Raw genomic sequence first — 27,533 nt, 5'->3', positions numbered from 1 at the left:
TTTTTCAGATCTTCTTTCCTTTTATTGAAAAAAATTTTAGAAAATGGCAGTTAGTAAAGGGCACAAACAAATCAACAGGGATATACCAGTGGAAGATATAGACAACATAAAACTAAAAATGCCATTGGCTTCTTTAATTGGTTAAAAGCACAAAACATAACAGGCAGAAAGTCTCTCTTAAACAAATTAAAAAGCTATGTTTTTCCCCCCAATTCTCCCCACGTCAGATATACACACACCCACAAAAATGGTGTGTGAAGGGAAACTGTCATACACAAGAAGCTGTATGAATTAGGGGAAATTAAGGGAAACAGCAGTTGAAACAGGAATTAACATAAAAAGGTCAGCAACAGGTTAACAATTTTAAAAACTGAGTCTTCAAATGCTGCATGGCACAAAGCTATACTATATAAAGTACTGCTAGGTATGAAGGAGGAAGTCTGTACGGCTTTTAGCAAAAATGCTTTTCCAGAAAAGCAAATCAAAACAATGCAATCAGCAGACCAAAGAGGCTATAGCTAGATATCAGAGCTACAACTTCTCATATCTGAGCTAGAAGTTTCTATTTATCCAGAATGCACTAAAATTTCAAGACAAAACAGGGACATTTTTAACATTGCTTACTTTATCCATATTAAGTTCTCTGTTTCTTTCTCCCTCACCCCTTAATTCGGCAAGATCCAGCCAAAAGATGGCAGCTTTTAGAAGCAGCTATTTTATTTTTCTTTCTGTGGCAAGACTGTCGTGGAGTCTAGATATCTCAGGCTCATATGCGTCCATGACCAGAGTCCCGCTGTGGTCAAAAAACTTAGCAATGGACTTGGTGAACTCAGCTTCCCGTTGCTGCTTCGTTCTTCCACTGATGAAGGTCAGTTTCAGAGTGTATTTATCATCGAACCTAAGCAAAGATGACAAACCAAAAACCAAAGACAGACATTCAGTCAGTAAAAACAGAGCACCAAGAGTTTTTGAAGAATAGCACTGAGCTAGCTACTGGTGATGTAGGGAACATACAGCATTATCCTTTCCAAAAAAAAAAAAAAAATCAGGGGACCTTCAGGATAAAAAATCTGATTTGTAGGTGCTGCTATGACCCCCCTGATTTAAGTACTATGTGCCTCCTTTACCTTTTCATACACTGCTAAATCACATGGACTATCTTCTCTCACTTCTGCCCTTTATTTTGCTGTTATGGTAGAAGGATATGGCCAGTAGACACTACTCTCCAGTCTTACCTGATTAGGTCCCATTTGTTAATACTATACTGGGCATAAACTTTTCTGGGAAAACCTTCCCAAACTGAGTTAGATGTCTTGCCTTTGTCATACATACACCATCCATCAATCAACCCAAATACTGAGTGCCCATCATCTGCTAGGTCTAATGATAGACTCCTGTGCTGTCAATTCAATTATCTATTGAAATGATAATCACATATTTGTGTTCTTTACTAGTTTCAGGGGTTTTTGAGGGGAAAGATTTTGTCTTGTTTTCTTAGATTGGTATTTAATAGGTAATCAAATCACAATGAATAAATGAAGAACCCTTGCTTTCATAGATGTTCCCCAATTCCAGGCTGCTGGGTCCTTGCTCCCTGTAATCAACCTAGCTTCAGGTTCTGCTCTGATCCCAGGCCAGCAGTATCTTTTACTCCATGAATTCCAGAGATCCCGTTTAGGTACACCTTAAGGTATCCTGAAGGCCTTTACTATCTCCATTCATTCAAGAGGGTTTATGACATCAACCCCTGGCAGGCCAATGTTCCTCCCCCGCCATCCCTACCTGTTTCTGTCTCCATTTAATTAGGGCATATTCAGTGGATTGTCAGGTTGATATTACCTTTAGACGAAGCAGATGCTTGAGCCTCAGATTTTTCCCTGCATGTTTAAGAGAGGGAAAGTCCCACCCACTATATAGGATCACTGATATAACAGTGCCTATCATTAACCAGTGCTCAAAAAAAAAAAAATCATAGCTCGATAAATTGTTGTGTAGCCAGTTACTTTCAACCTGGGTAGACAGGAGTAAAGGTCCTTGAAAACTTTCAAAACCTCAAAAATTTTTTTCAAGCTCTGCTCAACTGCTTCCAACTGATATCACAGTGATTTTTGGACTTTTGAGTCCAGTTCCATGGCTATAAAGGCAGGACACAATCTAATTTATTTTAAAAAATAGTTACTCATTAATTCAACAAATATTTACTCAGGACCAACCACTATTCAGGACTAGGCAGTATTGGATGCTAAGGATATACATCAATGAATACAACAGACAAATCTCTGTCTTTTGAGACTTTTAGTGTGTGTGAGGGAACCAACAATAAAATAAAAATTATAATGTTCTTTTAAATATGGAAAGTCATCACGAAGCAGATGTTTGAGTATAGCCTAAAAGAAGGTGAGAGAACAAGCTATCTGGAAAAAGTGTATTCCAGGCAGGACACAGTAAATGCAAAGGCCCTGAGGCAAGCACATGCCCAGAATGTCTGAACAACAGAAAGCAGGCCAATGCAAACAGAATGGAGAGGGAGAAGATGAGAGCCACAGGCTGTGGTGTGTCTGCAAATGTGTGGAGGGTGCAGCTACATAAGTACGGACTTCTAAGCTATGCTTAGGATTTTAGCTTTTCTCTGCGTGAGAGGATTTTGAGCTGAGGGTTGAGTTGATCTGCCTTATGTTTTAAAAGGATCATTCTGCGCACTGTATTGGAAATAGACTATGGGCAGAGAGAGCAGCTGCAGAGGTCCATTAGGACATTATTGCAGTAACCTAATTGAGAGATGATGGCCACGGTGGAGATATTAAGTGGTCCGAATGAATATAATTAGAAAGTAGAACTGACAGAATTTGCTGACAACCTATTCAAAGGACTAAGAGACAGAGGAGGCAAAACGATTCCAGAGTTCTGATCTGAGTATCTAGAAAAAGGATGGAGCTGCCCTTTACTGAGATGAGGAAAATGAGGAAAAGCAGGTTTAGATGAGGGATAGCAGAGTTAGGTTTTAGATATGTTAATTCTGAGATGCTTAGTAGGATCCAATGTCAAATAGAAAGCTGGGACATAACTGGAGTTTGAAGAAGAGGTCTAGGATGAAAACACAGATTTAGAAATCTTCATTATTACAAATGGTATTTAAAGTCCTGAAAGTCTGGCTAGGAACACACCTAGTGAGTGAATACAGACAGAGAAGAGATGCTAGGAATAGGCACTAGTGGCATTTCAAATTTAGAGAAAGGGGATAAGGAATCACATAGGACACTAAGGAACAGACACACAAAGATAAGAATTATAAGACTATGGTATCCTAGAAGTCTAGTTTTTAAAAAAAGTATAACAAGGAGAGAATTATTCACTGTGTCAAATGTGACAGGTCAAATAGGATGAGGAAAGAGAACTGAAGAAAAGCAAATCCAAGAGATGATGGGAGAAGACAACAAAAGGATTGAGAAGACCACATGAGGAGGACAAGGGAAAAGAAAAACAAGTTTTTCAGTTGGGACAAATTACAACTTATTTGTATGCCAGGAAAAAATGACCCAGCAGAGAGGGAAACACCAAGTAATCAAGAAGGGACAGAATCAAGTGGATGAATGGAGTGCAGGCTTTGGATAGGAACTGAGGAAGAAGGCAGAGTGTAATGAGTGCTGCAAGTGGATAAAGATGGGAGACTTGCGGCTGCTGCTCTCTCCCCAGAAACAAAAGAAGCTGAGAGTGAAGTGGGGGAGGAGAGCAAGAAGTTTGAGAACAGAGAAGGTAGGAAAGATCCTCAAGGACAGTAAGAGAGTAACTGGAATATAGAAATGCCATGGAAGCTAAGCTAGGTAAGGAACAAGTGAGACAATGAAGAGAAGAGGGCCAGGGAAAAAGATAGTGGGCTCAAGGATTATGGATGCCACTGGGGCTGAAGAACTGTTGGGGCAAGAGAACAAGAAGGAGACAAACTAGAAAAATATAAAGCAATGGTCAGAGAGAGAGATATTTAAAAAATGAAATTAGTTATCAATAATACCAAGATCTAGGGTATGTCTAATAGAAAGTAAGTATTTAAGACACTGCAGAAAACAAGATAATCAGAGGAGAGAAAGTAAAACTAAGAGGCCAGCATCTTGGAACAATCATCTACTGGGATACTGAAATCATTGATTAAGCCTTCTGAAAGGAGCTATGTTAAAGAGAGTGCCAATGAACCAGGAGCCATCTCCAAGCAAAGAGAAGTGAGTCTGTATTTAACTACAAGGAGAATGAACAGAGGTGGCATATTTCCTCTCCACAGGCACCAACAATGTGGCAGTTGATAAAAGTCAGCAGTGAATGTGGGGAAAAAAAAAAAAAAATCAGAACCCTCATATACTGCTAGTGGGACTAGCAGTATAATGTAAAATGGTGCAGCTGTTTTGGAAAAGAGTCTGGCAATTCCTCAAAGAGTTACCATATGACCCAGCAATTCTTCTCCTAGGTATATGAGAAATTAAAATGTTTATCCACACAAAAACTTATATATAAATGTTTATAACAACATTATTCTTAACAGCCAAAAGGTGGAAACAACTAAAATGGCCCTCAACTAGTAAGTGGATTAAGAAAAATGTAGTATATCCATGCAATGGAATATTATTTGGCACAAAAAGGAATAAAATATTGATACGTTTGAACCTTGAAAATATTATGCTAAGTGAAAGAAGCCAGCTACAAAAGATCACATATTGTGTGATTCCATCTGTATGAAATATCCAAAAGAGGGAAATATATAGAGACAGAGAGCAGATTAGTGGTTACCTAAGGTTTGGGAGAATGAGGGGATAGGGAAATGACTTATCTATAGGGTACAGAGTTTCTTTTGGCGAGGATAAAAATGTTTTAAAGTTGACTGTGGTGATGACTGCAAACATTTTTAAAAACATAAGAAACCACTGAACTACTTTAAATAGGTGCACTATGGTGTGGAAACTGTATTTCAATAAGGCTGGTAAAAAAAATATTTAAGTCAGAATGTATATAATGAAATCAAGATGCTGCTTGGGTCCAGAATTCTCCAATTCTGCTTTAGTGCTCTGATACAGAGTATAGATTTAGGACAGCTGAGACCAAAACGGCAGCTATGAGTCCTGCCAGGAGATAAGAACTCCAGTGCAACATCAGAATGAAGCCCAGCTCCTTCTCACAGGCATCTCCACAAGCTGGTAATGAGAGGCTGTATGGCACTGATGCCACGCTTACCTTCATATATGTGAGTAACTGGAGAGCCTACTATGTGCTAGGAACACTACCATGTGTATTTAGGATAGTGACTGAGAGCGTGAGTTCAGCCATGGGCTAAATTCACTTCTGGGCTCTATAACCATGGAAAAATTAATTATACCCTTTGAGCCTGCGTTCTTATCTTTAAAATGGGTTGTTCTAAGGTTTAAATGAGACAATGCAGTTGGCACAATACTCAATACATAGTAAATGCTCAGTAGATACTTGTTATCATAATGCTTGGTGTACAGCTGAACAACAAGGGGGCAGTGTTAAGGTTGCTGACCCTCTGTGCAGTTGAAAATCCACATATAACTTATAGTTACTCCTCCATATAGAAGGTTCCTCTGTATCCACAGTTCGAAATCTGTGGATTCAACCAATAATAGATCATGCAGTACTTCAGTATTTACTACTGAAAGGAAAAACTCCATATATAAGTGGATCCATGCAGTTCAAACTCCTGTTGTTCAAAAGTCAACTATATATACCAGTTGGCAACCTCACAACAACTCTACAAGTCATTTTTACCCTACTAAAGCTCAACTAGTTTACCCAATATACCAAAAGTCACACAGCTAGAGATGAGCTGGAATTTGAATCCAGTTCTGGATACTTAGAAGACCTGAGATGTCAGTTGCACAAAGTTACACCTATTATTGGTCAGAAACAGACTGAATTGTGCTTCTCTGAGTTGCCCAGTGCATTGCTTCAGAGATTTCTGATTGCACAGACTGCAGTCAGGATCACAGAAGACACAGAAGCTAAGGTGGTTCTTCAAAGACAACTGACTTCATACTTCTGGCCTTTATAGTTTTATATAGTTTATAGTTCTGCTCTCTAATTGGCTCCGTTTATTGGCCACAAGGAAACAGAACTGTTCTTCATTCTTCCACCAAAGTTACTTTCTCCCACAATTCATCCTCAGAGCACTTCTGTGACAATACAATCTCAGAAGTGCAACAGGAAAAATCTTCTAGTTCATTCATAATCCTTTCTTCACTTTATATGACTAGCACTCTAATCTGCAAAGAGTAGACATATAATAGTCTGTTGATAATGACTAAACACGCAGAGAAAACCCAACCTCAGGATTTAGGAATCCGTGAGGATAGTCATACCTCTTGAGACTGGATGACAGTTGCCAGATATCATCAGGATCCATGCCTGTAGGATCTTTCCTGTGGGCCACGAGAAAAATGCTCTTCTCCTTATACGAAGTATAAATGGTCAGGATCCCCATCATCACAAAATAGGTGCAGATAAAGTTAAGGGGAAAATACACAACATACACACAAAAGAGAAATAACACAAACTGACAAGCAAGGGCTACAAAAACTTGCGTAATAGTCCTAAAGAACACAGTTTTTTCTTGCTGTAAAATTATTGAAATTGTAATTACTTTGTATTCATCCTTATGTTTATTGCAAGAGAAGCAAGGATCTCTCTGGTTAGTTCTGCAAAGACCATCTCAGGAAGAAAAGAAAAAGGTAGAGGGCATAAACCAGCTCTCTCTCTTCTGTTCAAGGACAACATATATAAGAAGATCCTCTACTACCCAGTTTGTCAAGACCAGTGTTTATTTCTCCATACGATAAAAAACAAATAACCACAGTGGACTTGACCACACAACCAATTTCAAGGGTGATTAAAAGAAAGGGAAACTGACTTTAAAGCAGTTTACTAAAGAGTCCCATGCTCTACTAAGTAAGCCAGCTGGGTGATTACAACAGTTTAGCTTACTGTAAGAACAATTACTTCATACATACATATAGGCTTATTATTAAACTCAGTTTTTGACAGTACTAGCTACCATATTTGGGTTCCTGTGTGCCAAAAACTGGCATAAGAACTCTGTGTACATATATCATTTAAATAGTGCAAAGTCAATGAGCTTTGGAGTAAAGCAGTCCTAAATTTGAATTCTAGTTTTTAACCAATGTAATTTCGACAAATTACTCCTTACTCCAAGGCTTAACACTGTTGCCTCTAAAATGGCAATTAAACAGATTTTTAGAATTGTCATTAGATTTAGTGATGCTATATATACACTTAAGAGTATAGCACACAGAAGACATTTATAATGGTACTCATTACTATTATGTATAAAAATGGTATGATTATAAAAATGACAAGATCCTGTTTTGTTTTAAACAAGTATAACCAAACAAAAGAAATTCCATTAAGGCAGTTTCTTGAGAGGCCATATAATTATAATAAGGTTGCTGTCATTGTTCAAACCTCTTTGGAACTCCTTTGGGAACTGTCTCTAGAACCCATAGCATATTCTTTGAACTGCCTTAATTGTGAAAAAGTTCATAATGGGTTTGTTTGTGTGATACTGAAAGGAGTCAAGATGCAAATTCTGGGACTATGATTTGAGATCAGTTTGTACACAGAGGATGAGATGGCTGGATGGCATCACCAACTTAATCGACATTAGTCTGAGCAAACTCCAGGAGATAGTGAAGGTCAGGGAAGCCTGGCTGTGTGTTTTGCTACTAAGTGCTCACACTTAGATTATAATGTCTACATTAATAACAGAATTAAAAATAACCATATTGAATCTAAAATATCAATAATTATAACAAATTTACAGATGCTTACATTTCATAATGTTAAATCTTAACATTAGCGGCCCCAAGGTGAAAGTTTGTTTTTTTTTGGTAAGAACTTCCCTGGTGGCTCAGATGGTAAAGTATCTGCCTACAATGCGGGAGACCCAGGTTCAATCCCTGGGTTGGGAAGATCTCCTGGAGAAGGAAATGGCAACCCACTCTAGTATTCTTGCCTGGAAAACCCCATAGGCGGAGGAGCCTAGTAAGCTACAGTCCATGGGGTCGCAAAGAGTCAGACACGACTGAGCGACTTAACTTTCACTTTCAGAGAAGAATATCAGTAGAGATTTAAAAAAAAACTGTCAGTAGAAAACAAACCTGAGCTTAAAGGATATGATATAACACACAAGGCCAGAACAGGTTTGGACTCTGGGAAGGGATGCATATAATCCCAAATCAAAGCCACGATGGCGAAGAAACAGGAGATGGTACAGATGATGAGGCGACCATCAATTAAACCAAAATTCTCCACATACTTGTACTTTTCCAGAAGTACCTAGTGAGAAGAACAAGGAACCAAGTTAGTAGGACTACTTCCCTCCTTGTACCTGCTTTTCTTCTTAATTTCCATGATGCTGCTAAGTCACTTTAGTTGTGTCCGACTCTGTGAGACCCCACAGACGGCAGCCCACCAGGCTCCCCCGTCCCTGGGATTCTCCAGGCAAGAATACTGGAGTGGGTTGCCATTTCCTTCTCTAATGCATGAAAGTGAAAAGTGAAAGTGAAGTCGCTCAGTCGTGTCCAACTCTTAGCGACCCCATGGACCGCAGCCTACCAGGCTACTCCATCCATGGGATTTTCCTAGGCAAGAGTACTGGAGTGGGGAGCCATTGCCTTCTCTGTTTCCATGATGAAAGTTAAGTTAATCATTTAAATGACCAAGTAGTTCTCTCCAATCAGGATTTTGCCACTTGGAGCAAAAAAAAAAAGACTCAATGTGTTTACAAAAATCGCAGAGAAAAAGCTCATCAACTTCTGGCACATTTCTTTAAATCCTTATCTTCTTCTTTAGACTGAAGCTAAAATTTTCTTTTCCCTTTTAAAATAGAGAGATGATCAATTATGCATGACCATCCTATATTCCCTCAACCCTCTTGCCTCTAGGCTAATTAATCTCAAAAACAACAGATTACTAGTTTTCTGGAATTCAAAAATAAAGAATTTGAAGAGAAATTTGAAGGAAGTAATAATTGTATTTTAACACATGTTCCCCTATATATACTGCAAGGTTCAGAAAATGCTTTCTGTCTCAATTCCTAATACTGAAAACTAAACTCATTCCAATGCACAGAAAGAAAAAGTCCTGCAAGAGATGTGCCATCAATTATACACGAACTAACGGACACCGTCCCTCACCTCTGCCCCCAAGAAAGTACCTTTTTGGCAGAATCATCCAAAGAATTTTTCACAGCTGATCCATCCCATTTGTCAATTTTTACAGGCTTATCGTCAATCTTCCACTGTAAAACAAATGGTAAGTTGTGCATTAAAAGACATGGCATCTTACTAAAAGTAAGTGAACTACTTCCTTAAGAGCATCCTCAAGTATGCATAATATTTATTCTCTCTCCTGATGTTGGACAGCTAAACAACAAAACACTTGAAAATAAATTTGAAGGAAACTAGGTCACTACAATCAAGTGGTAATCATATGATGTAGCCAGTCTCCATGCTGAAAAGTCAAATCTACAAGGGCAGAACACTGACATGGGTTGTAGAGACTGTAGTGTGAACTCAAATATCCCATCCCCATTTTACCCAAATGTGGGAACAGAAAGGAATTTCATCTGTTCGTCCTATCACTTTGCGACTACAAAACTCAGACAATATCCATCCACACACTAACAAAAGGATGGTCTACTTTAATACATTTTTGTCTCCCGACATTTTACATTTTACCAGCACACCTTAAGTAAGATAAACAGCAGATTCAGTGTAGTCTTTTGGAAAGAATATTTTGAATTAAAAACTGAGTCTTATCACCAGTTAGGTACGTGACTTTGGACAAAGCCTGCTTCAATTTCCCTCATCTGTAGAGGTTTATAAAGGTTCCCAAATACTGTGCTAATTAAAGGCAAATGATTCTCTCACACACACTGCTGGTAGAAGTTCAAAATGGTGTAACACCTACAGAAGATAACTTAGCATCTTGGATTCAACTTCCCACTTCTGGGAATTTTTCCTTATATGCACAGACATGAAATAATATACAAGGTTATTCACTGCAGCACATTTGCAACTATAAAAATATAACTCAAGAGCTCACTTACACCGGACTGGTTAAACAAACTATGGTACACCCAGGAAAAGGCTAAGGGACATGGGTGGGAATGAGACTTTTCAATGAGTACCTCTTTCACTGTTAACCATGTGAATAGATTCTGTAAATTTTTTTTCTCAAATTTAAGTGATTATGTGAATGTAGGTTAAGTGAAACAGGGTACAGAAATAATCTGATAAACCTGCCTTTTTATAGATCATACGTCCAACTCAAATTTTTTCGGATCAAGTGAACAAATATCATATGTCATAAAAATTACAAACCAGCAGACAATCCAAAATTCATTTGGCTTTAGTATAGATTTTACTGAAGGACAGAGAAGAAATCTTAATATTATTTAACTCTCTGATTGAGCACAAGTTCAGAGATGCTGCGGACGAGAAATAAAGAGATGGAATAAATATCTGTAAAACATGAGATTTTAAAGGAACACAAAAATATAATTCATCAAACTTAATTTTGTATTTCTACATGCTATTACACATAAAAGAAAAACTACTCTGTGAAGTCTGTTGGGAGAAAATACATGAGCTAAAACAGTCATACTTCAAGTGCTTAAAACTCAAATCAAGGCTTCTCCCCTTTGTGTCTCATAAAAACAAGAATTTTCTTTGAGAAATTACTACTGGCAGCATGCTGTAATAAGATTCTCACAGCCTGCCAGCCTACAAATCAAACATGACACCTAATTTTAAAAATACAAATTGAAGCAAGAAGAAATTAACAGGATATCTAGCTAAATAGCTCGCTTATACTTAGTTTAGTAAATCCCATTTTGGTAACAGTGAGCAAAAGAAAGAAACCTGTACAGCCAGAATCCATGGCAGAATTTGAATTATTTATGAATGAAAGTCATTAAGTCTTTTTTGGCTCATTCCAAAAAAATGATGTTCTCATAGAAACTCAGCCACACGTCACCACTTGCAATGCAATATAGAAAAGAAACTTGCCTCTACAATTCAGAGGATAATTTCTTGGCAATTTTGGGGGATAAAATGCATTAGAAGCCATCACAATGTGTTCTAATATAGCCTCAGTTCTAATTCCACTGGTACCTAGAAGGATTTTCAATAAGTGGAACAAGAACGTTTCCAGTCAATTACATGACTAAGGAAATTTATAACTGATTTCTGAAGAGATGGGAGCATCATTCATTCGGTGTACATGAAAAACCTTAGCCTATGTCAAAGCAAATAGCATCTCTGCTGTAGCACAGAGACACATCTAGAAAAAGGGCAGGAGGGCGGACATTTTCCATCATTCTCAAAAACTGTCCATCAACTAAAATGTATGATATTGGTCATGTACTCTCCACTGCTATTCAAGGTATTTTAGAAACCATCTTCTTTCCCTCACTTCTCTTCCTCAACCCTGAGTAAATTATCTTCCTTTGTAGTTAATAAATAAGACAAAGGTTGGTTTCTTTTATGTTGAACCTCTCAGGATAAATCACAAGAAAATTCTGTGTAGAAAAGAAATATAGATCTTAGATTGCCATCCTTAGAAAAACCTGTGTAAAAGGATGGCTCTTGGCTGGCATGTGGGAGGTTGGCTGGTAAATGGTTTCCTACACTGACATTAAAACTTTCCCTAAGTGATAAAGAGTAGCTCACTATGCCTAAACTGTTTGTATAAACAACATGGTTTATGCTAAATACCTGTTTTTCTTCTAGGAGTCTGGAATTTTGGCATGGACCAGGCAGAGGGTGCCTATTTAATCAGCCCCTTAATAAAAAACTTGGGCACTGAGTCTCTAGTGAGATCCCCTGGCAGACAACACTTCACACACATCACATCACATTGTTGCTAAAGGAATTAAGCACAACCGGTGGGAATTTAGTGGGAGAGGACTCTCAGACTCCTGCACTTGATTTCCTCTGGACTTCATCCTATTCATCTCTGCCCTTTGCTGATTTTGCTTTGTATTCATTTGCTGTAATAAATCTTACCCAAGAGTATGGCCCTGCAGGTACTTCTAATGAATAACAGAGCAGAGCGATCCCGGGGAGCTCTGATACACAGGCAGTATTGCCAACTGAGATACAGCAGATGTGGTAACCTGGCACACAGTTCCTCTTCCCCTCATTTCCTATGTATTAGAGATACATGTATATTGGGCACGATCAACAATCAGTGTTGACTAAGCTAATATTTGCACCAAGGTCATATATGCACATGGTTTAAAGAGTTCTGTAAGTTATTAAAATTTTTAAAAAAAGATTTAGCAGTCCTGCTTTCCCTCCTCTGAGACACTCCTGACATTGTTCATTTCCCACTCCCCACAGACAGACAGGAATTTCAATTCCTTAGGCTGATTTTTTGGGTATCCACCTCTATATCTTAGGGAAAAGTTTATATTATTATTTTTAGTGTTCAGCATTAAGTCTTCTGACTTTTTTCACCCACCATGAAAGATGAGATTTAACCAATTCATCCCCTATCACTTTCACATTTACTTTTCCTGCTCCTCCTTCACCATCTCTTGAATATAGTTATAGTAGACCAATATTGATTTGTTATTACATAATACCTTAATTTTTTGCTAGATCATTATTTGGAGTTTACAATATGATCATAAATGCTGTTCACAGATTAAGTCATGTAATAGGTTAGGATTCCTTTTCTGCATAGCTTTTTGCTTTCCTTGGAGATACTACTGTTTTCGTGGCTGTTTTTAATCAGACAGTGTATTTCTCACCAATATATTCTCAAATTCTTCTCCAGTTCTTAAATCTCCTCTCAATACTTGCAATAATATTGAGCATTTTGTGAATTTCATCTTCCTAGAGAAACCTCTCTGGAAGCCTTCTGACCTGCTTCAATCTAGGTGGATTTCTTTCTAGGCCCACTGTGTAACTGTCATTCTGGAGTCTCCCTTTACCACATCTCTGAGAGTTCCCTTAACCTCCTCTTGGGCTGATCCCCCTTTTCTTAGATACCATGTCTCACTCTTTGCTTGGTTTACTATTCCAGACTCCGTCCATTATCCCCATCCCTCTCCCGCTATCCAAATTCATATATTGAAATCCTAAACCAGAATGTGATGGTTTTAGGAGGTGGTACCTTTGAGAAGTAATTAGGTCATGAGGGGCTTCATGAAAGGGATTAATGCCTCAATAAAAAGACATGAGAGACTTTGCTTCTATTGTTTTCCACTATGTGAGGATACAATAAGGTTGTCTGCAAGTAGTTAAGAAGTCTGTCACCAGATGCAACCATGCTGGCACTAGATCTCAGACTTCCCAGCCTCAAAACTGTGAGAAATAAATTTATGGTATTTTTATTAGAGCAGCCCAAACTGACTAGCATCCTCTTTTTACAGATGTTACAGATAACATTAAGGGTCTAAGAAATTTGCCCAAGGTGAAAGCTAGAAAGTAGTAAAGCTGGGACCTACTCAAGTTCTCATGATTTCAAAACCTGTACTCTTTCACTACTTTACACTGCTTCCCACAAAATACAAGGAAAGGAATTATTAGCCATCAAAACCAAAAGGAAACAGATCTCTGAAGTGACAGTCACATAAAGTATCTTGATTCTTAAGTTATAGTTAATAACCTAAAAAAAAGCTTAAAAAGATTTTAATCTTAATATGCCAACAAAACCTATAGGATATAAAATATTTGGAATTTTCCATTTTCTTCCATTTGAAACCAACTGCTATTTGGCTGAAAATATGGTTCAAAAAGTCCTATCTTAAAGAAATCACTTCTCTGCCACTATCAGCACAAAACACTATCAAGCCAGCATATCTGATGCCAAACCTTGATGACAAACCATTCACAAAATTTATGCATTTGACGGCTTTCAGAGAACATTACAGACTCAACCTTAGTTACGATTCTCCACTGCAAATTTGAATTAAAAAATTTTAGTACAGTGAAAACAGAAGTAAAGTTATGCAGTGATAAAGATCTCAGTGGATTGCTTCATAAAGTTCCTTAGCCTGACAACTGGGCAGAAAGACTCAAAAGATTCTTCAATTCACACTGAAGAGATGAGGATACCAGAGGTAAAGTGTTTCAACAGAAGGACCCTGCTCTGATTTTAAAGGAACTTGAAGAAATATTATTAACTCTTTTTATTAATATTGGCTTGAAGAAATATTAAACCCTTTTTCTCCCTTCTTTGGACTCTCTCAGATTAGATGGTGGCTACAGGCTGCAAAGACGGAAGGTAGTAGGAAATATGGCACATGACGGAGCATATCCTAGATGACCTTATTTACTAGGTTAAGGGACTTGAGACTTTATTCTAAAACAAGCAATGGAAAATATTTTAAGCAGGTGAACAACACAACCAATTTGTGTTTTTTTAAAAAGTCATTTTTAGAGGCAACTTAGCAAAAGGTCGGAGGGGAGTAACAATGGAGATAAACTCATCAGACAGGGCCCAATTTAGATGCAGAGCTTGAATTAGAGCAGCAGCAGGGGGATAAAAAGGGAATATTTATGAGGTACAACTGGCAGGACTTACTATCAGACTAGTACAAAAACTGTGAAAGAGAAAAGACAGAGGTGACCACTAGACTAGAATTTGGGCTTAGATAACTAAGCTGTCATGTTGTTTTCCAAGAGAAGGAACTGAGCAGGAAAGAAGAGAAATACACATTTGCATATGCTGAATTTGAGATGTTTAGGCTCTACAGTTATAGTGATTTCAGAATTTTCTAAACCAAAATAAGATTATGAAAACTTATGGCAGACTCAGAAGCTGAGATACTATTTGAGTTGAAAATAACACACCCCTGCCTCCCACATATACACATTTGTGAAAAGATCACAAAGCAGTAAGTTCAAAATAAGAAAAAAAAGGAAGTCACGGTGGCCGAGTGGTTAAGGTGTTGGACTCGAAAATAAGAAAAAAAAAAAGTTCAATTTGGGGAGCAAATGATGTTTGTCTTGAGGAAGCTTACTATCATCTAATTTAGAGTACAATTCAGAAATACCAAGATATCTCTAAAAGAGATATTATAGCTCCTGGTAGCATAATCTTCAATTTCCATCTTTTTTCTTTTTTAATAAAAACGGCCAAGAAATACTGCAAAGAAAATTACTTCTTAATAGTGGCTTATTACTGTCTATAGTTATCACTGGAGTTAAGTTGCAGCTTAGAAATTATCACGTTAGTTATGAGCATGAACATTAGTGGCAACACCAGAGTAAGTGGAGGTAAATAAGTGGAGGTTAAGTAAGTGGAGCTAAGTAAGTGGAGGTAAGTAGACTCACTCCAGCTATGGCAAGTAGGCACTGAGACATTTACACCTGGGGCTCAGAGCAGAGGTCTATATTGAAAACATAAATGTGGAAGTCATTAACTTACAGACAGTATTTAAGCCAGGACACGTGTATCTCCCTGGGATGACTGTACACAGACAGGTCCAGGGGCTTGCCAGTATTTACAGGTCAGGAAGAAAAAATAACAACAATAAAGACAGATAAGTGGAGGAGGAAAACCAGGATAAGTGGCGTTCTAAAAGCCACAGAAAGAAAATATTTCAAGAAAGAAGTGATCAATGAGTCATATACTCAAGATCAGGTAATAAGAAAAACCACTATTGAGATCTGACAAGATGGAGGTTAGAACAGAGAAACGGTGCAGGCAACAGCTAAAACAGGGGAGCTGGGCTGTCAGAGGTTATTAACATCTATGATACCACTGTGTTATACAGTGATGAGTAAGTAGTTAAAAAGAATAACTTGATGCTTTAAAGATTATGCCATAAACGCTGTAAAAAGAATGAGTTTTAAAAAGAGATCTAATTTACGTATCAGAAAACTCATCATATAAAAATGTGCAATGGTTTTTATTCTATTCACAACATTATGCAACCATCACCATCTAATTCCAAAACATTGTCATCATCCCCAAAAGAAACCCCATACCCATAAGCAGTTATTCCAATTACCACCATCCCACTCCCAGCCTTGGCAACCATTACTTTCTGTTTGCATGAATCTGCCTATTCCAGACATTTCTTATTTATAGAATCGTGTAATATGTGGCCTTTTGTGATTAGCTTTTCTCACTTAGTGTATTTTCAAGGTTCATCCATATTGTGTCATGTGTGTCTCATTCCTTTTTATGGCCAGAGAATACTCCACGGCATGGATATACCACACTTTTATGGCTTGCTTCCACCTTTTAGCTATTGTGAATAATGCTGCTATGATCAAGTTTTTGTGTAGACACATTTTCAATTCTCTTGAGTTCATAACTAGGAGTGGGACATGCTGAGTTATAACTTTTTCATCATTTTACATTTCCATCAGAAATGCAGAAGGGTCCCAATATCTCCCCATCCTCACCAAAAAAGGTTATTTTTCTTTTTTTATTATAGCCATCCTAGTGGCTTCTCATTGCAGTTTTGATTTGCATTCTCTAGTAACTAATGGTGTTGAGATCTTTTCATGTGCTTACTGACCATTTGTATTAATATATCTTCTATGAAGAAACGTTAATTCACATCCTTTATTCCTTTCAAAATTGGTTTGTCTTTTTTATTATCAAGTTAGAAGACACTTTATATAGTCTAGATCCTAGAGCCTTATCAGATATACGACTTGCAAATATCTTCTCTCATGCTGTGGACTGTCTTTCCACTTAAATCTTGATAATGTCCTTTGATAAGAAAAACTTTTCTGATGAATCAAAAATAACGAGTTTTGACATGTTTTTAAAGTTTGGTTTGCAAAATGCAATTAAAAGTCTGCATCTTATTTCTTTAAACACAAACACAGGCACCACAGTAGTGCCATAAAACTGTTCACTCTGTCAGAGCCTGGTTAGGGTACAGGCATACTACCCTGTTCAAGTTTGGCAAGTGAAGATCCCACTGAAGAATATATATGACCTAAGGATGCACAGCTGGTGGGTGACAAAGCCATGGCTTGAGGCTAGGTCTTCCAACTTCAAATCAGATGCTCTTTCCACTACTACAGTAGCTAGAACATGGTCTGCTCCAGTACGAAAGGCAATGTGCTGAGTAAGGTAAGAGTACTGGATGAAGAGCTGGGCAGCCAGGTTCTGGAACTGTAGCTGACTGTGTGGTCTTGGATAAATTGCTTCATCTTCCCCTCTCCAACTGTATCAATGTCTGTATCTATGTCTCTAAAATGAGGAGGTTGGAACAGATGAATTTCAAGATCTCTTCAATACAAACACTTCAGAGAAATCACTATTGATTAAGCAGAAGAATCGAAAACCAAACAGGAAAAAAAAAATCTTAAAATGTCTGAATCAGAAGGGATTTAAAAAGTTATCTAAGACAGAAGTTCTCAACCTGGATGTAACTGTTAAAATGTAGAGGAAATAAATAAATAAATAGTTATGTGTGAAACCATGCAGCTGTCCAGGCCCCACCTCCAGAGAACCTGATTTGGTTCTGGGATGAGGTCCAGAAGTTTGTATTTTTAACTAAAACCCCAAGAGGGTCTGATGCAAATAGTCTTCATAACACGTTACAAAAAATATTATCTAAGAAGTCCAGAGAAACTAGCTAGTTAGTGGCAGACAGCTATCTATGTTTCGTTCAATGTTTACTATGTACCAGAAACCACTTTTTAAGGTAAAAACTATTATTATTCCCACTTTACAGATGAGGAAACTGAGATACAAAGAGATTTATTAATGTGCCCAAGAACACATTTCTGATAAGTGGCAGAGCAAGAATTCAAAGCCAGCCAGCCAGCCTGGCACCAGAACCTATATTCTCAACTACTAAGATATAAAAACTCTGCATTAAGATCAGGTTGACAGTTCAGCCAGGAGACAGAAATACATAAATGAAGTTAAAAGGGCTGGGTACAGCTTCTAAAAAGCGTATTTTAATACCACATGCCAATTTCAATAGCCAAAAAATCCAGCCAGGAGACAGAAATCCAGATATGAGATTAAAATTTGGATACAGGTCTGAAAAGCATGCTTTAACAGTGTAGTAGTGTCAGTCACTCAGTCAAGTCCAGCTCTTTGTAACCCTATGGACTATAGCCCACCAAGCTCCTCCGTGCATAGCATTTTCCAGGCAATACTGGAGTGTGTTGCCATCTCCTCCTCCAGGGGATCTTCCTGACCCAGGGATCAAACCCAAGTCTCCCACAGTGCAGCCAGATTCTTTACTGTCTGAGCTACCATAGAAGCCCTGTTGCTTTAATACCACATGTCAATTTTAACAGCCAAAACAAATTAAGTAAACAATTTTTTTTTAATAGACTGCTACACAGAACAAAATACTTTAATGCATTTTGGGGAAATAAGTTATCACAATGATCTAAGTTACTCTGTGATGGAAGCTGGAAGGTTATATCTGCATATCTATTTTTAAGATCAGGAAGCTAGAATTGCTTTGTTCTCCAAGTCAGTTTCAAAGGAGCAGAAACTCACATCTGTTTAGGCAAAACTAGAAGCACATTTGCATCTCTTTATTACAGTTCTTCATGGCAAATAAAACTACAGCTGCAAGAAATAAAAACCCTCCAAAAAAACAAAACAAATCGAATTAAAGAAATGTAAGGTGACAGTCCCTCATTTTCTCCATGTTCTCTTCCACAGTACCTGATTTTCAGACAGTTAAAGGCACCATCCTCTAAGGCAGTATCTGAAGACTGGGGTGGCAGATATGAAGTTTTCTCTTTGCCAAATTCAATGCTTCAAGTACTTATTCTATGTTGATCACCACAGAGAACCTCTCATGGGAAACTGACATACTAATTAGGGGCAGGATACAAAACAATATGTCATATTAAGTGACAGCTAAATTCCCATGTGTAATAAATGCTAAAGACTTCAGAGGAAGAACAACTCAATGTAAGGCTGAAATCAAGCTTTCCAAGTAAAAACACCTAAACAGCTCCGGGTTTATTTTCTCTCTCCTCGGCCCCTCACTTCGTGCTTAATTCTGCCAACGTTCTCTTTTGTGAAGCCTTTCATCTGTCTCTGCTATATTAAGTTAGAGTTCTCCTCACCTTGTCATTCTGCTTTTATAGCCCTTTACAAAGGCCATATATCAATTCATTATACAACAATATTCACAGTAAGCCACAATTATGTATGTGTATCCACATTGTTTACATAAGGAAATTTAAGCTCAGTAATACCACATAACTTATCCAACACCATATAGTTTTCAACATGCTGCACTAGAATTCAAACATGTCTTTCTTTTTGTATTAAACCCCATACAGCAGTATGGTATGAGGCCTAGAAGAAGACTTTTAAATTCTACCACTCCCAACTATCTGAATGATTCTTCTAAAACCACTTTATATATTAGACTCAAACACCTTCAGCAGGCTTCCTACTCCTACTTCGGGCAACCCATGCCCTTCTCTATCTGGTTACAGTCAGTCAACAGAGTACCTGAGAAACAACAGGCACTAACCATACACCTTTGTTCAAGGACATTTTTACCCGGTATGCCATCTGTCTCTCAAAATAAGGTCCCAGCTCCACCAGGGCTCCCACCCCTCCTCATATGGATCTCACAGATCATTCTCTCTCTCACCTGAACTTCGTAAAAAGTGCACAAGTGAATGCCAAATTCTTTTATGTTCAGTATTTTGGACTTATACTCTGCTATACTGAGTATTTTCTGACAGCAGGATTTTTTATTTTTTTCCTCTGCCATTACATATCTGAATTATATACTCTTAAGTTACAGAGGTCATTCATGTATATCATCTCATTTGATTCTCCCCCAAACTCTAATATTTCAGGTGAAGAAAGGAAAACAGTGACATTAAATGACTTGCTAATCTTCATATTATTACTTTTCAGTAATCACTGCCTTAGCAGACTGTCCATGCTTAATATCTGCTTGAAGTGGAGGAAAAAGCAAGAGCACTCAATGGGACAGCATGAACACAGGCCATGAGGTGTTCACCCAACAGGAAAACAATTGCCAATGATCATCAATCCCCAATACTTTCACATAGCTTGGAGCAATTTCCCATCCCAACTGCTGGATAGGAACAGGCCAGAACATGTTCCTATCTCTTAAATGTTAAGAATATATGTATGTATGTGTGCTCAGTCCCTTCTGGCTGTTTGTGACCCCATGGATTGTAGCCTGCCAATGGGATTTAGCAGGAAACCCCATCTGTCTATGAGATTTCCCAGGCAAAGAATACTGAACAGTATTTCCTACTCTAGGGGACCTTCCTGACCCAGGGATTGAACCTGAGCCTCTTGTGTCTCCTGCACTGGCAAGAGGATTCTTTACCACTGTGCCACCTTGGAAGCCCTAAAAGGGTGCTGTACTTAGTCGCTAAATCGTGTCCAACTTTTGCAACCCCATGGACTGTAGCCCGCCAGGCTCCTCTGTCCATAGATTCTCCAGGCAAGAATACTGGAGGAGATTGCCATACCCTCCTCCAGGGGATCTCCCCCACCCAGGGATTGAACCCAGGTCTCCCGCTTTGCGGGCAGATTCTTTAGCATTGCAGGCAGATTCTTTACCGTCTGAGCCACCAGGGAAGCCCGTGTAATTCAAAACCAATGACACCCAAAAAGAGAAGCAAAAAGATCTGGATAGGAACCCCTCAATATGATCACCTACTCATTTCTTAAGCACTCAGCAGGTGTTAAACACACAGAAGTCTGAAAACTGTTTTCAATTAAAAGTTAACAATCCTGACTATGTTCAAAACCCCAAGCTTATCATTTCTCATCAAACTGACCCAGGACCCTACAATGAGAGAACTGGAAGAAACCTTAGGATACATTCATTTTACAGATAAGGAAATAAGACACTGGGAGAAGAAGCACATTTCAAGGCCACACAACTAATCAGGGGCAGAAGCAGTACTAGGACCCGGATCTCCACCCAATTGTTTCTTTCAAAATGCTATGTAAAGGGCAAGAAAGGCTAACTCAGGAGAATTTTCATTTTTCCTTTAAGTCCCTGTTGCTAAGCCCGCATTTAAAAAAAAAAAAAAAAAAACCTGGATGGAGAAAGGGGAAAAGAGGTCAGCGTGAACAGGTAGCAAGCATATGCATCCTATTCACCCAAGACACATTCACTTGGCCTGGTAGCAAGGCGAGAAAGAGGGGGAGGAGGTGCGGGGGTTGGGGGGAGTGTAGAAGGAGAAGGGGAAAAAAAGATAAATCTTAAAGACTTCTTGTTAGGCCGTAGGAGAAGTCGGTACTCGAAGTTCAGTATTCGGGTATCGGGATAAAACGCCTAGAAACTTCAGGAAGCAAAAACCCAAGAGCACTTTGGAATCTGCAGCAGCATGCAAGTGTGGCGGTCGTCGTGGGGAGCTTGGAGACTACTAACTTCGAAGAGTTGCTTTCATTCACTCGAGATTCAATCTTCCCTGTCCGTGAAATGAACACATTCAACAGTGGCCCCCCAGCACCATCGAGGAAAAGCGATGGCGCTCTGAAATGTGGGGCTAATTAAATTGTCTTAAGAAGCTGTAGTGGCCAGCATTTAGGAGGAACACTTCCCAGAAGAAAAAAAGTCCTCAAGAGGAGACAGCCCAGGTTTGAGCGAAGCTAGCTACAAGCACCGGTTAAGGTTCCCACGGTGGGCCAACGAGGACTCCCTCTGAGAAGCCGCAGAAGAAAAGGGGGGCGAGGATGGGAAGAGGGGTTCGCCGCCTCCCTGGCGCTCCCCAGGCTTCGACTGTCCCCAAGAGTCGACTTCTCACCTTGTCCAGTAAACCGCTACGGCTACTACCTGTCCCACAGCCGGAGCCACCGCCAGCCCCACTACTGCCTCCGCCACCACCGGCTCTCCCGCCCTGAGAAGCCGCCGCCGCCATCTTGCTTGCCTCTGCGTTTCCCTCCCCTCCTAAACTTGTCTGAAGCCGATTGGCTGAGACTGACGGCGTGACGTACTGCGCGGAGTCCATCGGGATCCGTAGTTGGAGCTGGCTGATGCGAGGTTGCCAGCGGAAGTGGCCGCGAGGCTTGCCGGGACTTGTAGTAATTAGAAGCTCCAGCCTTCGGTTGCCGTCTTCTCGGCTAGCCGCCGCGTCGCGGTTACTAAGAGGTGGAGGGGGTAGTGGCAGGCGCCACGGTGGAGCGGCTCCGAGATTCCCGAGAGGCTCAAAGGCGCGCATCCCGCCCGACCGGGACGTCGCCCCCGCGGACATCTCGGAGGCGGAAGCGACGCCGGAGGCAGGTGCGGCTGGAAACTTAGTTTGCGTGAGTGGTTAGAGTCTCCGCCGCTCCACATGTAGTGTTTCCCAAGAATGGGAGTAGGAGCTCGTCCTTATCTTTTTTAGCCTTGTTGCTGCACTTACTGGTTTTCTGGGGACTGTCATCTTATTTTCGTGATACAGAGAACTCAGAGTGCCTGTTGCCTACCAGGCGCTGTCTTCGGTCTTAAGTGCCTATATATCCATCCTCATTTAGTACCCTGACGGAACAGTTAGATGAGGAAACTAAGGAACTTAACCGAGGCCAGATAGCATGGATCAGAACCTAGTTTAGCAGTCAGGTGTCATCAAACCCGTGCCATGCTCCCTTTGTTACCACCTGGGGTCCTTGGACTCTTTAATCAATAGAAATTAATAAGAGGCCAGCAAGGAATTCAGGCAATATTTTATTGGGACTCCACTTGCAGTAGGCTTCCCTGATAACTCAGTTGGTAAAGAATCCTCCTGCATTGCAGGAGACCCCTGTTCGATTCCTGGGTGGGGAAGATCCCCTGGAGAAGGGAAAGGCTACCCACTCCAGTATTCTGGCCTGGAGAATTCCACGGATTGTGTAGTCCATGGGGTCGCAAAGAGTTGGACACGACTGTGTGACTTTCACTTTCCTCTTGCAGCAGCAGAGAGCAGAGCAAGAAACAATTGTGTGGGGGGATGGTGAGTGACCCTGTCCCTTAAATGGGGTGAGGGTAGGGAGCCAAATGGGTGAGGAGTGGCTTACTGTGGTCTGCCCACACCTTTTGTGGTGCTGTGTGCAGGGATCATGCACAGTATCCGACTTTTGCTCCTGGCACCTCAGAAGTGGCAGTTGGATTTTGGCATTTTTATGTGTTATTGTTCATAATTTGCCCCATGTGTGCATGCATGCAGTTATTTTTAGTCCCTTCTAGTTTATTTGTATTAATATTTTTTTGCTGTGCAAAGAGGTGTTTGTCCAGGTACTAGCACTCTAGTAAAGGGTCCCAGGTCCCAGCCTATATCACCTTTGCCTCTCTGCCTTTACAGTTTTCAGTTCAGTTCAGTCGCTCAGTCATGTCCGACTCTTTGCGACCCCATGAATCGCAGCATGCCAGGCCTTCCTGTCCATCACCAACTCCCGGAGTTTACTCAAACTCATGCCCATCGACAGTTTTAGGATGTAATAATATTCTAAATTTTTATTAAATTTTTACACAATATTTATTGAGCACCAACCTTGCTTGCAGCTGTACTAAGAGATACCAGGGGATCAGAAAAGACCTGTTCCCTGAGTTACCATGTAACAGGATCCAATACACTATTAGCTACTACATTGCCTCATTTTTTTGTTTTTGATCCCTATGAAATTCCTCTTGGTGGTTTAGTAACTAAGTCGTGATAGACTCTTGCGACCCCATGGACTGTAGTCTGCCAGGCTCCTCTGTCCTTGAGATTCTCCAGGCAAGAATACTGGAGTAGGTTGCCATTTCCTTCTCCAGGGGATCTTCCCAACGTAGAGATTGAACCTAGGACTCCTGCTTTGTAGGCAGATTCTTTACCAACTGAGCTCAAGGGAAGCCCTTGAAATTCCTCATATAAATGTCCAAATCCCTGAGCAAATTAAGTACTTACTATGGAAATGTTAGATGCAGTTTCTTCATCTATGTGAAGCAATCCAGTCAGATGCCTCTGTAGCTTCATGTTTATCTTTTAATAACTTGTTGAGTTTCAAGACCCAGCTGTAACGTCACCTGCTCTGTGAAACCTTTCCCGATCCTCCTCCTTTCTTTACAGACAGAATGGAGAACTCCATAGCATTGTGTTCATGGTTCTGTTTGGTTCAGTAAGCACTCAGTTGAGCCTCTTCAGTGGCCCAGACCCTGTATGAGGCGTGGGTGATAAAGATATGGTTAGGACCCAGGCCTGGCCATGAAAGGCTCCCAGCCTGAGGTTGGGGTGTGAGGAGTGGGAAACAGGTAAGCAGGCCACTGTAATATAGTGTGGCACAGTGCCTCCATTAAGAGGTGGGGTAAGATGGTAGCGCAGATAAGGGTCAACCAAAGGAGGAGGATATACAGGGAAGCTTTTTGTATCAGGCAAAGAAGAGGGGTAAAAGTGTGATAGGCCAGAGGGATGGAAAAAAAACAAATGTATGCAGATGAGAAGCATTAGTCTGTGTATGTGTGTATTTTGGAACTGGGAGACACTACCATCAGATTGAGATTAGCTGCTTCACGTTTGAGAGAGAGATGAGAGGTGTCTGAAGCTAACAGGTAGGCAGCCTGTAAGTCTGGAACTTGGTCTTTCTTTTTTCTATCACACAGGTAAATGTCATACTTTTCTTAGGGATTACTTCCTAGACAATGTAACCTTAGGGTTATGTGCCCTTCCTAACGCATTAGTCATAAATCTACACCTTCTCATCTGGTATTCCTCATAGGAAACTGTAATTTCCGGGATACTTAGTGAATATCTTTTCCCAGATTGTGTCTTTAAGTTTTGTCTTTGCTGCTTTTGTCATGCATAAGTTTATTTTGTGTAAATCGTTGTATAAATGATCGTTTCCTTTCTAATTTGTGATTCGCACTTCCTATTTAAGCTATCTAGCCCCAGAGAAAACTAACCAATCTGATCACATGGACCACAGCCTTGTGTAACTCAATGAAACTATGAGCCATGCCGTGTAGGGCCACCCAAGACGGACAGGTCATGGTGGAGAGTTCTGACAAAACATGATCCACTGGAGAAGGGAATGGCAAACCACTTCAGTGTTCTTGCTTTGAGAACCCCATGAACAGTATGAAAAGGCAAAAAGATATGACACTGAAAGATGAACTCCACAGATAGGTAGGTGCCCAATATGTTACTGGAGATCAGTGGAGAAATAACTCCACAAAGGATGAAGAGATGGAGCCAAAGCAGAAACAACACCCAGTTGTGGATGTGACTGGTGATGGAATTAAAGTCCGATGCTGTAAAGAACAGTATTGCATAGGAACCTGCAATGTTAGGTCCATGAATCAAGTCAAATTGAAAGTGGTCAAACAGGAGCTGGCAAGAGTGAGCATTACCATTTTAGGAATCAGCAAACTAAAATGGACTGGAATGGGTGAATTTAACTCAGATGACCATTATATCTACTACTGTGGGCAAGAATCCCTTAGAAGAAATGGAGTACCTGTCATAGTCAACAAAAGAGTCGAAAATGCAGTACTTGGATACAATCTCAAAAACGACAGAATGATCTCTGTTCGTTTCCAAGGCAAACCATTCAATATCGCAGTGTTCCAAGACTATGCCCTGACCAGTAATGCTGAAGAAGCTGAAGTTAAATGGTTCTTATGAAGACCTACAAGGCCTAGAACTAACACTCCCAAAAGATGTCCGTTTCATTATAGGGGACTGGAATGCAAAAGTAGGAAGTCAAGAAATACCTGGAGTAACAGGCAAATTTGGCCTTGGAGCACGGAATGAAGCAGGGCAAAGGCTAATAGAGTTTTGTGAAGAGAACGTATTGGTCATAGCAAACACCCTCTTCCAACAGCACAAGAGACAACTCTACACATGGACATCACCAGATAGTCAATACCAAAATCAGATTGATTATATTCTTTGCAACCAAAGATGGAGAAGCTCTATACAGTCAGCAAAAACAAGACAGGAAGCTGCTGTGGCTCAGATCATGAACTCCTTATTGCAAAATTCAGACTTAAATCGAAGAAAGGAAGGAAAACCACTAGACCATTCAGGTATGACCTAAATCAAACCCCTTATGATTATACAGTGGACATGACAAGTAGATTCAAGGGATTAGATCTGATAGAGTGCCTGAAGAACTATGGACAGAAGTTCGTGACATTGTACAGTAGGCAGTGATCAAGACCATCTCCAAGAAAAAGAAATGCAAAAAGGCAAAATGGTTGTCTGAGGAGGCCTTACAAATAGCTGTGAAAAGAAGAGAAGTGAAAGGCAAAGGAGAAAAGGAAAGATATACTCATTTGAATGCAGAGTTCCAAACAATAGCAAGGAGAGATAAGAAAGCCTTCCTCAGTGATCAATGCAAAGAAATAGAGGAAAACAATAGAACGGGAAAGACTAGAGATCTATTCAAGAAAATTTGAGATATCAAGGGAACATTTCATGCAAAGATGGGCACAATAAAGGACAGAAATGGTATGGACCTGGCAGAAGCAGAAGATATTAAGAAGAGGTGGCAAGACTACACAGAAGAACTGTACAAAAGAGATCGTTCATGATCCAGATAACCACGATGGTGTCATCATTCACCTAGAACCGGAAATCCTGGAATTCGAAGTCAAGTGGGTCTTAGGAGGCATCACTACAAACAAAGCTAATGGAGGTGATGGAATTCCAGCTGAGCTATTTCAAATCCTAAAAGATGATGCTGTGAAAGTGCTGCACTCAGTGTGCCAGCAAATTTGGAAAACTCAGCAGTGGCCACAGGACTAGAAATGGTCAGTTTTCATTCCAATCACAAAGAAAGGCAATCCCAAAGAATGTTCAAACTCCCACACAACTGCACTCATCTCACACGCTAGCAAGCTGCTGCTGCTAAGTCGCTTCAGTCATGTCCGACTCTGTGCGATCCCAGAGATGGCAGTCCACCAGGCTCCGCCGTCCTTGGAATTCTCCAGGCAAGAACACTGGAGTGGGTTGCCATTTCCTTCTCCAATGCATGAAAGTGAAAAGTGAAAGTGAAGTCACTCAGTCGTGTCCAACTGTTCGCGACCCAGGGACTGCAGCCTACCAGGCTCCTCGGTCCATGGGATTATCCAGACAAGAGTACTGGAGTGGGTTGCCTTTGCCTTTTCCAACACGCAAGTAAAGTAATGCTCAAAATTCTCCGAGCCAGGCTTGAACAGTACGTGAACCATGAACTTCCATATGTTCAAGCTGGATCTAGAAAAGGCAGAGGAACCGGAGATCAAATTGTCAACATCCGGTAGATCATCAAAAAAGGAAGAGAGTTCCAGAAAAACATCTACTTCTGCTTCATTGACTATGCCAAAGTCTTTGACTGTGTGGATCACAACAAATTGTGGAAAATTCTTCAAGAGATGGGAATACCAGACTACCTTACCTGCCTCCTGAGAAATCTGTATGCAAGTCAGGAAGCAATAGTTAGAATTGGACATGGAACAACTGGTTCCAAATAGGAAAAGGAGTACATCAAGGCTGTATATTGTCACTGTGCTTATTTTGCTTATATGCGGAGTACATCATGAGAAATGCTGGACTGGATGAAGCACAAGCTGGAAT

At 40.0% G+C, this 27,533-nt stretch overlaps 2 protein-coding genes across 6 annotated transcripts in view; one reads left to right on the top strand and one right to left on the bottom strand.

Moving 5' to 3' along the window:
- SPCS2 (signal peptidase complex subunit 2) lies at positions 1–21,938 on the bottom strand. The gene is made up of 5 exons (XM_043907196.1): positions 21,789–21,938; positions 9,233–9,316; positions 8,192–8,352; positions 6,360–6,494; positions 1–898 (listed from the first exon to the last, which is right to left on the bottom strand). Exons 1-5 carry the CDS (start codon positions 21,900–21,902, stop codon positions 712–714), a joined length of 681 nt encoding a protein of 226 aa, XP_043763131.1. The 5' UTR covers positions 21,903–21,938; the 3' UTR covers positions 1–711.
- Positions 21,939–21,979: 41 nt separating this feature from the next.
- The window catches only part of XRRA1 (X-ray radiation resistance associated 1), a 64,096-nt gene continuing 58,542 nt past the window's right edge, over positions 21,980–27,533 (top strand). For 2 of the 5 annotated variants that reach the window (XM_043907086.1, XM_043907114.1), the window contains exon 1: positions 21,981–22,264. The gene's annotated coding sequence lies outside the window, so the exon portion shown is untranslated. Of the gene's footprint in view, positions 22,265–27,533 lie in introns of all 5 variants that reach the window. The other 3 variants (XM_043907143.1, XM_043907079.1, XM_043907104.1) reach the window with 2 other exon arrangements.

This window comes from Cervus elaphus, chromosome 1 (genome assembly GCF_910594005.1).
Source record: "Cervus elaphus chromosome 1, mCerEla1.1, whole genome shotgun sequence".
NCBI lineage: Eukaryota > Metazoa > Chordata > Mammalia > Artiodactyla > Cervidae > Cervus > Cervus elaphus.
The sequence above is the reverse complement of the archived record's forward strand: the minus strand, read 5'-3'. Positions and strand labels throughout refer to the sequence as shown.